The following is a 14,644-nucleotide window of genomic DNA, read 5'->3' as shown; positions in this document are numbered from 1 at the left end:
AATTTCACTTTGCCGATACCTGACTATTTAAACAGTCTTTTATGGGAGATAGCCGGACAATAGCGTGGGGAAATTTCTAATAGAGCATTACAAAGAATTAACTCTAAGCATATTGTGGTTGGCAGATATAAGAAAAAGCAAACTATGAAGCTAATAAAAAAAGGAAATAGTGTACTTGGTGAACTGAAACTAACATGGACATAATTAAAGCTACGAGGGGAATATATAATTAATTGACAGGTTTGTTCATGTGATACAGGAGCACCTTAGCTAGTGTCTTGCTAAGACGACAGCTCAGGTGGTCTGAATTCTCAGCAGTGTCTCAAGTTCATGAAGCATTTCCCCCCCTCTCCCCCCACCACCTTAGAGTTATTTATTATCTTCTGGTATCCAAAGTAATTGCTTCTGCAGTTAAGTCACCTCTGTAAAAGAGTGATACCTCTGATGCCTTCATTAAATACCTGGCAGTCACAGTTTGGTCATTAGTTCAAACATATAGTGCAAATGTACAGCACAATAGCAAAGACTATGCAATTCCTGACGTGTATCTTGTCAGCCGCCTTAAAGTTAAATCATCATGTAACTCCTTAACCTTGAAGCAAGCCCAACGGCATCATGATGCATTTTGGAACCAATGCAGATATACAGTGCTGAGAATCAGTAATGACATAAATGTCTTTATTTTGAGCTACAGCTTAACAACAAAAGCAGAAGATACCACATGAAAAATAGTTTCCACATGAACTTCACTGGACTGAAAGGTAGCCTGTTACTTTGTGTTCTCGTCTGACTTTCAGGCCTTCCAAAATACCCTAAAGACCATTAATATGGCTAAAAGCACACATTCACCTACCTTCTAATGTGTTCCTGCGGCCATCTGCACCAATAATAACATCAAATTCATACTCTGACAAAGGGTGATCCATGGGGAGAAATTCGGCCCTCCAACCTATCTCTAAAAACACAAAGAGTAATATTTATTCATTCTTCAGTAATACAATGGGGAAGTGTTTTCAGAGTCTGAAGAAAGGGCATTAAGAGAAATGGTCCATTTCTCATTCAAAGGGAGCTAAATTCTGCCTCAGTTTGATGCAGGGAAGTTCTGCTGCGGTGAAAGATATGTTCAGGCTGTATTAGCAAGGTGTCAAGCTCGTAAACTGACAATAAAAATAATGGAAGCATTCATTTGTATCACCTAATGCACTAAACTTCCTCTCAGACCCATATCACAAGAATATGCCTAAGCACTTCGTTCTCACAGAAATAGCCCCACAATGACCTTATCAGGACAGTACATATATGTGGTAACAGCAAGGAAGGGCTGGGTTTTAAAAGAAGAAAAATAGCATTCCATCATCAATACTTTTAATTGTCTTCTAAATAGAAATTAAACAGAAGCATACTCACAAAGCTAAACTTAATCTTTGCATTAACACAGAGTTGATTAAGTGAGAATGTTTGTATTGTCCATATTTAAAAATTATATATGCTTTAGCTACTTAAACCAATATATTTGTTCTACTGTCCCTATATGACCATTTAAAGAGAGATAGCACAGTATTTTAATTGAAGTAAAATTTTAAAATATTCTATTGCTACTACACCCTAAATACTAATCTTTTAAAAAAAATTAGAACAAAAGAATGAGAAATCTTTATTTTATTTAAAAATCTTGCATAAGATGGCTGGTACGACTCTGTGTGCCAGTGGGAGTTATATCAAATGTGAAAGCAAAATGAGGCCCAGGGAGCTTAATCCATCCTCAATATTTATGTTATCAATCAAAAATTGTTTTTGCAAGAAGATACCAAAAAGCCACACCAGACTCCCTACAAAGCCTCAGACACATGCCAGAAGGCATAGTGCAAAACCTCAACTTCTCAGACTAGGTCATATTTTAGGAATTATCAGTGCTCTGTTGCAATGATACTTATAATGCATATGACTGCATGTAGCAAACCTAGCTCAGTAAGAAGAGAAAAAACCTCCCATTTCTTTAAACAGAATTCAAATACCTTGAATGATTTCATATAATGCCTGGCATAAAAAGAAGTTACTGTGAACAGAAATACATTATGATAAACAATACTTTGGTTTTCTTGATCTTCAGGAGGTTCCAGGACTTTCACGAATTCTAGATTCACATGGATTTCAACTCCTAGTATAAGTGCAACTTTGAAGAGGATAAGTTGAAGTTGTCGAATACCTGCAGACAGCGAGTAACAAAGATGTATTTAATATGTAAGTAATCACAGCTGCTACCAGCATGCCACTCAACTGATATCCATCGTTAACACAAGCATGCAGCATTATTATTTCCCACACTGTGACAAATGCAAACATAGCAACCACCACAGGATGTTGTCCTCTTCTGTCTCATCTTCCTCTTACAGCACCATCTCATAGGTAATAAAACTCATTCCAGTGAGTTTTAGAATACTATTTCAGAGCTTTCCTTCTTAATGATATTTAAAAGATCTGCTAACCAATATGCTGACCACTTTAGGATAGAAAATTTTACGGCATATTTCCCTGTAAAATATCCCACTTTTGCATATTTTCTCATTAGATTAAGGGTTAAATCTACTTTCAATGTTCTAGAATGAATATCAATATTCTTCATACTTTGTAATAAAAACCTTTTGTTTAACAAATCACAGAATCATAGAACGGTTTGGGTTGGAAGGGACCTTAAAGGTCATCTAGTTACAACCCCCCTGCCACGGGCAGGGACACCTTCCACTAGACCAGGTTGCTCAAAGCCCCATCCAGCCTGGCCTTGAACAATTCCAGGCCAACAAAAAAGCTAACTAAAAAGCTTTTTTCCCCAGACTAACAAAAAAGCTGCTCCATAAGACTGTCATTTGTTCAATTGCCATTTTGCTTAAATGAGATCTTTGTTTTTTTCCCCTCTTGTGCGTGCATGCATGTACTCGCACACGTTTAAGGCAGATGAGCTTTCTGCCAAATCAAGAAAGTCTCCATTCATCTTCTGACTTTGGTACACCTCTTATCTGAAGAGTGCCCATGCCCTCAGATACTTACTGATGTGATCAATAGATCCTGCACAGAATTTTCCATAAAATTTCTTTGCTCCCAGTCCCCGGAGGTCGTGGATTGTATATGGCCAAAGATGCAACACATTGTTTCTTGAAAAAGTGTCCCGCTTCTCCACGACGACAACTTTGGCTCCCAGGAAGGCAAGTTCTATGGCAGTCCGCAAGCCACATGGGCCACCTCCAATAATTAAACACTAGCAGAGAAAAGGAGGAGTCTTACATAAAGTTTTGTATTGACTTCCACATAGTTTCTAACTTACTCTATTGGTATGCAAGCCATAGCTTGATATTCAGCCGGACTTACGCTACTGAGAGTGTATTCAAGTAATCTAATTAAATCAATAAACATTCAAAGTTTGTTTGCATGTGGGGTTCAGTCAATTTATACAAGAGGATAAACCGTGCTTCATGCAGACATCAAAGCATCTGAGAAAAAGGTATAACAGAAGAAACAGCAAAAAGCCAAACACTTTTGAGCATCTGCTTGTACATTTCTAACTCACTTGCATTTAGTGTTTCAAAAGTGCTTGCATAAACAGGATTACAGCTACGTGAAAGGGAGGGGAAAGGAAATAAGTGGTCTTTTTTTGTTGTTTTGAAGAGGGAATTGGTGTACATTTGCTACACTTGTTAGACAAATCTATGATAAGCCAATAGTCTTACAGTATTAGTTACTTTCTATTTCAAGCGAGGGCATATCCCGAATGTAACAGCCTAGTTCACCCCCTGCTGTAAAGCAGGGCATGTCAAGAGAGGTCAGCAGACTAGTCCTGCCTCACCAGAGCCGGGGAACTCGGCCTGTGCTATTCCATTTCACCCAGTGGTCAACATCCTCACCTTCAGGAAGATCACATCTTAGGAGCTTAAGTCTAAGTTTGGGCGTCATCAGAAGAACTGCTTCAGAAACGATTACAGAGAATTCTCACCCAAATTTTAGCTGACAGCTGTAAGTTTTCACAGACTAACAAGCAAAGGATTTCCAGAAAGCAAACTAATTAAAACTCAAACATATCTAATGCTTACATTTTCCTGACTGATTACTAAACCCTGATTAGAAACAGTCTAATAGCTGGACAACGTTATCGCTCCACACACACCCCCTCACCCCAGACCCCTCAAAACCCACACAGACTTCACAAAATCTGTGCCATCAGTTCAAGCACCGGGCTCAGCCCGAGCAGAGGGGAGAGCTCTGGCTCTGATGCTGAGCTGTGCCACGTTACAAATCCAAACCCATTATCTCACGCGCCAGACATGCTCCTGTGCGTCCCGCACACATAGCCAGACAGTGATTACAGTTTCAAAGCAAGCACGGACTGTATCTGGAGGCTCGTTGGATACGAGTCTGGTTCCCATTACATTTCAATTTCATAAAATAGAGTCATTCATTTATTTTGGTTTGTTCGTCATTTGTTTTCAAATTTAACAACTTAAGCAAAAATTCTGGTGCTGACTTTTGTCCATGACTTTTGTCCAACTCAATCGTAAAAGTGCAAAAAGTTTTTTAAAAATTTAATAAGTAATTCAAATTCCCACTGAAAGGAGAGCTCCTGTGAAATACTTTTGCTTTGCTTTAGGCAAGTGTTTTGTTAACTAGAGATATTAAATAAGTTAAAGTTAGGTTGTTGCATTAGCCACTTGGCTTTCTTCCTCCTAAAATAACATATTTAATTCATAATTTCATAAGAACACTCCTCACTACATGCTAAATATTAAGAAAACATCAACAGATGTAATTATATAAAGGAAGAAAATGGAGTGCAGATGTTATCCTGACTCAAGAGGATCACTGGTGGAGTCTGGGTCAGCTCTCTTCTGCACATGCTTGTTGTGATTAACATGGGAACTCTGAGCTCTGACAAGTAAGTGACTGTCTTCACAGCTACACAGTTCTCCAGTAGTGTTTAGCAAGCAGTTAGAAACATTTTACAAATAAAGACCATACATGGTTTGATAAGGTGGGGTTGTTTTTTTGGCTAACAACTGTATTATATATAAATAAACGCAACTTTTTAAAAAAGCAGTCTTTTAAGATTTAGTCATAGCGGATCCTGCCAAGTAATAAAACCCGCACAGAAAACACTGTTAGTTCCTCCTGGTGCTCTGCAACGCAGCATGTTACAATTTTAAGGAGGATTCTGCCCTCTCCCCTCCTCCTATCACCATTGACAAAATACCTTCCTAATTGCCTAGAGACACTGAAAAATGATTGTATATTTACCATCATCCATGGTTACCTTCCATAAACATATTTATCTACATCTCAGAACTATTTGTTCTTTGATTTATTAAGGATGCTTCCTGCTGGTGGAGACCTTACTCTTGGCACTTTGTCATCTTTTTTGAAACTTCTGGGGTCAAACCCAGCACAAAATCCTGGCAAAGCTAATTCCTACTGTGTTTATATTCTTACCTTTATTAAGTAAGGAAAGGGACCGTACCACTGTCCTGTCCCTGCCCCCCCCCCCCCCCCCCCCAGCTCTCTGCTTGCAAAGTCACAGGAGAAACCTTCTTGTAGGCAGTCTAGAACAAACCTTGAATGGCTTCCTATTTTCACCTCCTATTACCGCCGTCTCCTGGCTCACCAGGGGCTGCTTTTGAAATGAATTTCTTGCAATTTAACAGACTGTGACAACCGACATCACATACGGAAGTCTCAAATGATCAGTCCTGAAATCTAACAAACAGGGTTGGACAAACACCAACAGTTTCTTGACAACCACATCGCCATTCACAGCTCAACTGTCTTTTAGTGGTGCCAGATCACGTCCTAAAAAGGTAAAGGGTAATTTGACTTTTCAAAGCATCTTCCGCAAATTAATCAAAGTAACAGTTGCTGAAGAGGACTGACAAGGAGCTTTTGCATATTTCTTGTTCAGGCTGGAAATGAAGGGAGAAAGACTTGTATAGATTACAGAGCAGCTTATCCAAGAATAAGATCACAAATAGACTTGTGTGACCTGCCTGAAAAATCAGTATCATGGTGGATGTTCTATTCTGTTTTACTACCAAGAGTATACCATGTTAGTGCAAGATAGCAATACTGAGAAAAGACATTTCTCTCAGTGAAAACCTCATAGTATCTTCTGCCTACAAATGTAAACACTTCCTGTCAAATGAGAAGCTTCATTAAATTTAATACACTCCCCAAGAACACCACCTACGTTACAAGACAGGAGCAGGCAAAAGCACGGAAAGAATACATGAGGATGGAGAAAACAACACAGATATGCATTCATGTGGCAGATTAAAGCACATGATATTAAAATGCCAAGTTTCCTCCTTTATCCTTTATGAAAATACTTTATCTTTGCACAAATGCGTACAATACTGAGCCCACATCCTCTAGAAGAGGAAACGCACACACTGAGAGAGGGAGCCGCGACCAGGACTGCGACCAGGCCGTTCCCTGTCCTGTCCCTCACCGCAGCCCAGCGCTGAGCCCCTGAGCTCCCCAGCCAAGCGGAGAAAAGCCGGGTGCCGCGAACGCCCTGCACGCACCCACGGAGTGGCTTGCCTTACACAGACACCCGCGCTCCATCACCTCATCACCAACAGGACCACGTAAGGTTACGTACATCAAATTTCCTGCATCAAACTCCTGCTACGCAGTAACTGGCAGTACTGAAGAGACTGCCCATAAACACTAACTCCTACAGGCAATGGTCACCATGAGTACTTTTAATGAGAATTTTATGTGAGCTAAATTCATCTACTCTTCGTGCAAATACCCTGGATATGAATGATACTAATTACTGGTTACAATAAATGCGACAATGAAACTTTCACACTTACGATATAAATTATCAGAAATAAATGGACATGCTGGTTTGAGTTAAACTTCTGCAAGAGCATTTTTAGAACATCAGTTACAAAATTCCCATTGAAGAGGGCTAATGAAAGTTTACAGGCCAGTAAGAGTTGCTTAGTGATAAACTTAGGAGTATTTCAGTTTAAAATTATAAATGTTAATTAAAGCATAGAAATTTTTCTACTTCAAAATAAAACACTAATAAGCCCACAGATGTTATAGAAGTTGTCGACTTAAGCTGCTGAGTAAATACTGTGTTCCTACAGTACTGTTAAAAAGTACTGTACTTTTCCCTAAAATATAATTGTTTCTCTACAAATCTTGTCCCACACTGTAAGCAAGCACACCACTCATTGCACTATTTATCTTCAGACTGAAATAGAGCAGAAAATTCATGTATTTTTTTGCTGGTACAATTAAAAGATATCAGAAAGTTTCACCTGTAATAATACAAACATACACAGCATTTGGTAAGTCTCATAAGCTTGATTCTACTCAAAGGTCAATCTGACTGTAAGAGATGCTACTTTCTCTCTATAGTATGTTTACGAATAGCAGTGCCTTAAAAATCTCCAGGAAATGTTTCTACACTAAGAAGAGCAATTTGTGTTGAGCTAAATGTAAGCAGAAGTTACCTCTCCAAAAGCAGAATTACTTTTGTGCCAGGCACAGGTTTTCAATACGATCTCCTGTCTGGATGTACAAATATAACTTCCAAAATAGAAGGGGAGGAAAGGGAGAGAGGGATGTGAAGTAGGGGCCTCTTGCAACCCTTCCCGTCCCCCACTATTAAATCAGCAGCCTGTGAATCCAGACACCTACATCCCATTCTTGAAAAACCATATGCAGTTTAACAGCTGAGAATTTGCAGAATGCCTCTATTGGTCTTCACACAGTAAAGTAAGCTTACAGAAACAACTGAGGTTTTGAGAGAAAGGAGGGGGAGAGCAAGAATACCAGCACTATGTTTAACAAAAACCAAAGTAACATTCCACAATGACCTAGTCACAAAAAACTCATTCAACTTAATAACTGAAAGGCCAAATCTACTCATCGACCTTGCAAAAGGGCCACCAAGATGATCAGGGAGCTGGAGCACCTCCTTGTCCTGGTTTTGGCTGGGATAGAGTTAACTTTCTTTCTAGTAGCTGGTATAATGTTGTTTTGGGTTCAGTATGAGAAAAATGTTGATAACACACTGATGTTTTCAGTTGTTGCTAAGTAATGTTTAGACTGAGTCAAGGATTCTTCAGCTTCTCATGCCCAGCCAGCAAGAAGGTTGGAGGGGCACAAGAAGCTGGGAGGGGACACAGCCAGGGCAGCTGACCCAAACTGGCCAAAGGGGTATTCCATACCATGTGATGTCATGCCCAGTATATAAACTGGGGGGAGTTGGCCTGGGAGGGATCACTGTTCGGGAACTAACTGGGCATCAGGTCAGCAAGTGGTGAGCAACTGCACTGTGCATCACTTGTTTTGTATATTCCAATCCTTTTTATTATTATTATTATTGTCATTTTACTATTATTTAATACCATTATTAGTTTCTTCCTTTCTATTCTATTAAACTGTTCTTATCTCAACCCACAAGTTTTACCTTTTCCTTTCCGATATTCTCCCCCACTCACTGGGAGGGGGGGAGCAGCGAGTGAGCAGCTGCGTGGTGCTTAGTTGCTGGCTGGGGTTAAACCACGACACTGCCCTATGAGGACAGGCTGAGAGAGTTGAGGTTGTTCAGCCTGGAAAAGAGAAGGCTCCAGGGAGACCTAAAGGGGGTCTACAGGAAAGATGGGGAGGGACTCGTTAACTGGGATTGTAGTGACAGGATGAGGGGTAACAGTTTTAAACTGAAAGAGGGTGGATTTAGACTAGATGTAAGGAAGAAGTTCCTCACTGCGAGGGTGGTGGGGCACTGGAACAGGTTGCCCAGAGAGGTTGTGGATGCCCCATCCCTGGAAGTGTTCAAGGCCAGGTTGGATGGGGCTTTGAGCAACCTGGTCTAGTGGAAGGTGTCCCTGCCCATGGCAGGGGGGGTTGGAACTAGGTGGTCTTTAAGGTCCCTTCCAACCCAAACCGTTCTATGATTCTATGAAATGTAAAAAAATGTTAGCTCGCAGCATTTACATGCTCACAGTCAAGGATTATGTACCAGCTGGTAGTAGCATGCAGGTGTGGTATGCAACCAAACAGCACCTCTCTGCACAGTTAAGAATAGATAAATCCCATTGTAGCTCAATGCATTACACTGTTATCATCCAACTCTAAATCCCTCACTCCTCTCCTGCCCAAGGTACCCAACCACTAAATTTGTCCTGGAAAATAAAAGTGTGTTCAATTATGATCCACTCTCCATATGTTCTTGGGATGAAGACAGAAGCTACAATCACTCCAGGAATTCAAGATTTTCTCATTTCTACCTTTCAGTTGTTTTGGAGATGAAAAAGAGGAGATCAGTTTTAGACTCCAGCTCAACAGCAACTGGATGGACACAGAGACACCCTTCATTGTCCTAAGGCACACTAAGTCAGAAGCACTACTTCTGCTCCTCAGTGGAAATGCACACATATACTAGTGAAAAAATAGTGAAAACAATCTGCCTAAATGATTTAACTTCCTTTATCTTATATGTAATATTTACCCAAATCACCAATTGGAAATCAAAACCTATAGGAATGGCTCTTGCTACTAGACATGAGCACCAAGGGGCGGCTTTCCCCATGCGCCTCAAAGCCCTGCCTGGTGCTGCAGGTGCCTCCAGTGGCTGCGGGCCTCCCCACACAGCAGTAAGAGGCTCTGCCCACGGCCAGACAGCCTGCAGGACGCAGAGGGACAGAATGCTTTGCTTTTCCATGGCAAACCCTCTTCCATCATTTGCTCTGGGCCTCAGGTGCATTCATTTCCATAGTCACCAGACCTGGGACTTCACACCAGCCCTGGCCTTTGTGCAACGTCCAAAGCAACAGGGATGCACCAAGGATTAATTTGACTGACTCCACAGGATTACAACCTACATGGATTTGGGCAAGTGTTTATTCATGATCGAGCTCAATGTGATGCAACATGAGATAGGCACAAAATGTAATGAAACAACACATTTTCTGGATCAGCAATGACTGTTCCCCTGGAAAGGCTCCAAAGAGAAACAGCTGCATAAGCAGCTAAGGCAGACGGCTACTAGAAGCTGCAGCGGGAAGCTCTCTCCACCACAATGCTTTTCACTTCATCCCCTTTACTAGACATGAAAATGCTTCTGGCAAAAATAGGACTGCTCAGTAGGACATTCCTGACTTACTGACTTACAGTTCATCTTGCATTTGTAGTCTCAGACTTTATCACATAAATTCATTGAGAGTCACTGGATACGACAGTGCAGTCAAATGTACCCTGAATCTACTGAAGAGCCAATATAGTTTTTAAAGTTTGAAACATTATACTTGAAGTCACTGAAAAATAAAACTATATGCCACTTCAGATGTTAAAAATGTCAAGAACTAAAGATTTTTAAAAAAAAAAAAAAAAAAAGAAGGAAAAAAACAATTAAGCTCACAATAGGCACGTGCATTTTGTCAATCTAAGATGCGAGTCTAATCTTGCTACAGCCCTGGTCTACCAAAGCACTTCAATATACGGTTGCTCCCCTAAACTCAACAACCCTGTTCAGGTACTCACTGCTTCTCTAGACAAAGACCCCCAGTACAACGTCCTTGTCATCTCCTTTTCTACAAACCAGCCCAGCCACTGGCACCAACAAAGTATGTGTTCCTATAAAATAGCACGGTTACCAGACACATTAGAGCCACACAAGTATAGCACTCTCTTAACAGTAACGTGCCCTGCATTGCATGAGATGCTTGTGCTCGTTGCCTGTTGCCTAAATTGTTGAACGCTGCCATAGCTATACAACTGGTTCTACTAAAAGGCAAGAGAACATGACCCTGTCAAGAACAGTGATGATAACTGTAACTACATATGACAGTGATTTGGAAGGTGTCCATTCAACTACACACATATATAAAAAAGGGACAATGCCAACCTAAAACAAGAATTATTTTCTTCATTTTTAGAAAGAGGCCAGATACTGAAACATATACCCAAAACTTCTGTGGTTAAAAGAGCTATACTACATACAAGTATTAAAGGAAAAAAATTAATTCTTCCATCAAAGGCAGGGAAAGGAGAAGGTACAGGAGCTAATTAAACTCACCCTACAAAAATTAAGTAATCTTTAAAAGCATATTTTCCTCTATTATAGTATGTTTTATGAGCTCCTTATAAAATTAGTATGGTTAAAAATGTTTCATTTGACAAAAATAATATTCAGTTAACTGTATTTTAATGACAGGTCCTAACTCTCCAAAGGGTTATGTGAACACTACTTAAATGCAGTACAGATAGTTCTAAAATCTACCTTAAAATACTATTAAGACTAGCTGTATCTTGCTGAACAGACACTATTAGAGAGTGAACACCACAAATACCACTGCTGGGGAAGTTCAAAAGCAGCTGGGAACAGCGAGGCTCACGTACCCCTAATTGCCGCCAACTGAGGCAACAAAACCCTGTCGCAGTGCAGGAAGCGCAACATGACAAGTCCATTTCTGCTTTCGATCCCAGCAGTATTTTGTTTTACCCTTTGTATCCCCAGCTGAGCACCTGAGAAATACGCAGTTTCGTCATCTCCTTCCAAAAGCACCCCTATCGGCAATTGGCAAAAATGGAGGCATCGCTATTTTCCTTAAAGACTGTAACATGGATTTGAGGCTATCTAATCTAGGCTGATTTTGGACAGAGCTCTTTCCCCAGCACCGCACCCTGCAGCTGCTGCACTTGCAGCTGGACGCGGCACAATCCAGGGATCAGAGGACCTATCTTTATTGCCCTCCTGTTTTATTGGGTCGAAATGCCAGAAGTGAAACGTTAGTACATTTATTGCATGCATTTGGCTCATCTTCACTGGGATTTTTTTCTCTTTTTTGGAAGATAAGCTTCTGCATGGAAAAAAACACGTGCCTTCATTTTTCCTGGATGAATTTGGACACACTTGTCCATCCATCCTCTCTGTCTCTCGGATATATGTACTAATATTAGATTTGCATATAAAAACCTTTCCATAGTTTGAAATTAAAACAATGGTATGAAAGACATCTGAAACTTATAGTCTGCTATGCAACACACTGAAGAAAGGCTGTATGCATTCAGCGTGCTAGAAGGTCAGGAGTTTCTTTGTTGATGCACCAAAGCTGTCAGGACTTTGTTATTTGAAGCTTTTCTGAAGACCTCTCTCAGGCAGCATTGGTCATATTTAAATATGTTGACTTGATCTCAGAGCTTTTATAACAATTTACAAAAACAAATTTTAAAAAATTGCAATTGGTAGACATAATACAGAAAAATATCTACAAACTTTCAGTTCCCCTGCACCACAGTTAGTTATCTGAAGAAAACCTGCACATCATCAGACAAGAAATGTTATACTATTTCTAATAAACAGATTATCCACCAGAAATCAGGCAAGTGCTTTAACCCCTAAATCTTCTCAAATAAAGCACAAAATAAACCCTCTAACATCCTTTGGAATTAAGAGCATATTTGCTGTTTTCTTACCTGTCTTTCATTGTAATCAAAACGGGGAAAAAACCAACCACACCCAAAACCCAGAAGAGATTGCTTTCTTTTCTTTTTTTTGGCCAGTTGCTTAAACAATCAAAATGAAAACAAGATAAACCTTGCAGAAAGAATGTTGCCTGACTACCCCAGTCATGAATATAGTTGGCAGCATTTAAGTACCTAGCTTTTTTTTCGTAGGCTTACGCCTGTCATGCTGAGATAATGCTTTAAGGCTATCCTTAAAAACTTAGCAAAAAAACCCAAACCAAACCAATTCATCCAGAAACAGAGAACTGGTGAACAGAGATGAAGAAACAAAGGCACCAAGAGCCTCACCTCCAAGCACAGCAGAGACCAAGCCTTGAGCCTTGGGAGCCTTGCAAATAGTGACACTCGTGAGATTGCAATTGCAAGAAAATAATTAATCCTCTACATGATTTCAGGGCCAGGGGTTGACCAGCCAGTAGAGGACTTGTCTACAGACCCAGAGGAAGGGAGTTCTCATGCTTTATGGCATCCAAACCACGCAGGCAAGTTGGTCAACAACCATGGCTTTGCTACAGGAAGAAGTTGGTAATATGCTTTAAAAAAAACAAAAAAAACCAAAAAAACCAAAAAACCAAAAAAAACCCCAAAAAGCACTGTTGCTACAGCCTGGTCTGTCTACAGATGAAATACTACACTGAACCTAAAATTTTTAACTAAACAACAATTACAACAATCTAATAAATCAGCTAAGCTTCTACTTAGAAACTGGCTTTTTAAAGTAAGTGGTGAGTCAAGTTATTTCAAGGTCATTTCACAGAATATTTTAAAATATGTTCTAAAATACATTTTTATATTAGGTGAATTATTAACCAACCAATTAAGACTTGGCTTATAGGAGCCAGTACTGGGTAAATGAGCTCATACAGAACTAGCCATCAGGTCTGAGTCAGAATCCAGATTTTAAAATTTTTATTTATTTATTTTTAAAGAGCTGAATAATTTAATCCCATCATTTCTAGCTTTCGTAAGCAGAATGACTGTACAGTAGTGTATGGCAGCTATAGCTGAGCTCAAAATGCAATGCTGTACAAGGCAGCAGCAATTCTGGGCTTCTGGGGTCTATTTTCTTCCAGCTCATCATGCAATCTTCAAAGTCACTGCATTTTCCAGTGCTAGCATTCACAGCCACTTAACCAGTAAAGCCAAATACAGCTCCAAAGAGCGATAACCTGATTTTTTTCCAGTTTATTTAACTGGTCACTTGCACATGCCAGTTTACCATGGGTAGACAATGCTTTTACCTTCTACGTTTTTATTTACAATTTGAAAACACTAGGAATTGACCAACCAGCACCTCTTAGCAATATGGCATCCAATAGCGTCAACAAGCAAGATGGACTTGAACAGTTCAAACAACTATAATTAGAAAATGTATCTTTAGCGTAACATTTTGTAGTAAGGTTTCTGATAGCAGGGAAAGTTAACAGCACTCATACTGAACCAACAAACCAGGCTGCTGGCAGAATATCGCACAGTGAAAATTAGATTTCACCACCTCTAGCTCTTATTTCCAAAACCTTTTTGGCTGAAAACAAAGAAGGTACGTAAGAGCCCTTATTACTGAAGGAAAGAGTCTTGAAAAATAAGAGTAAATACAAAAAAGTTGAAAAAACATGAACAGGAGCATGCTTCAAAGAGAGGAGCAGAGAGTTGAAGACATAAAATTTGGCAGCAAATTGCACATCACGAGGTGTAAGAGTCTCTTTTACACCAACATCCGACACAAGAGAAGGGAGATAGATAAACAAACATAGAAGATCAGCGTTTATTTACACGGCCACATATTAATGACTCTGTTTTCACATTCCAGCCAGGGTGAAATTCAGACGGAGGCACCTGCCTCAACAACACCGGCTGCGCTTGTTCCGCCACTACGCGGGCTGTATCTGGGCTGACCGGCAGCGACCTTCCTACCCCAGATGCCTACAGCCAAGAAGGGGATGGAGCGAGCCGGCCCAGCCCTTGCAGCCCCACGGCCAGGCAGGCAGCGAGCAGAGCCAGCCGCAGCCCTCGCCTGTCATTCCTACCATATGCAATTATTTCCTACTTCGCTAGAAAGCAAACACACACAAGAAAAAGGAAAAAAAAGATAATCTGAGAGAAACGGCTTTGCCTTCCA

The 14,644-nt window shown here is 40.3% G+C and overlaps 1 protein-coding gene across 16 annotated transcripts in view; it reads right to left on the bottom strand.

Annotated features, from left to right (window-relative positions):
* The window catches only part of MICAL2 (microtubule associated monooxygenase, calponin and LIM domain containing 2), a 137,021-nt gene that overhangs the window by 87,871 nt on the left and 34,506 nt on the right, over positions 1 to 14,644 (bottom strand). For all 16 annotated transcript variants that reach the window (XR_005934144.1, XM_030039316.2, XM_030039315.1 and 13 more), the window contains 3 exons: positions 3,046 to 3,253; positions 2,090 to 2,206; positions 854 to 955 (listed from right to left, as the gene is read on the bottom strand). Coding sequence is in view for 15 of the 16 variants with exons in the window: in XM_030039316.2 (XP_029895176.1) it covers positions 854 to 955; positions 2,090 to 2,206; positions 3,046 to 3,253 (427 nt within the window). In the remaining variant the exon portion in view is untranslated. The remainder of the gene's footprint in view (positions 1 to 853; positions 956 to 2,089; positions 2,207 to 3,045; positions 3,254 to 14,644) is intronic.

This window comes from Aquila chrysaetos, chromosome 16 (genome assembly GCF_900496995.4).
Source record: "Aquila chrysaetos chrysaetos chromosome 16, bAquChr1.4, whole genome shotgun sequence".
NCBI classification, from domain to species: domain Eukaryota; kingdom Metazoa; phylum Chordata; class Aves; order Accipitriformes; family Accipitridae; genus Aquila; species Aquila chrysaetos.
This window is presented reverse-complemented; position numbering and strand designations above follow the sequence as displayed.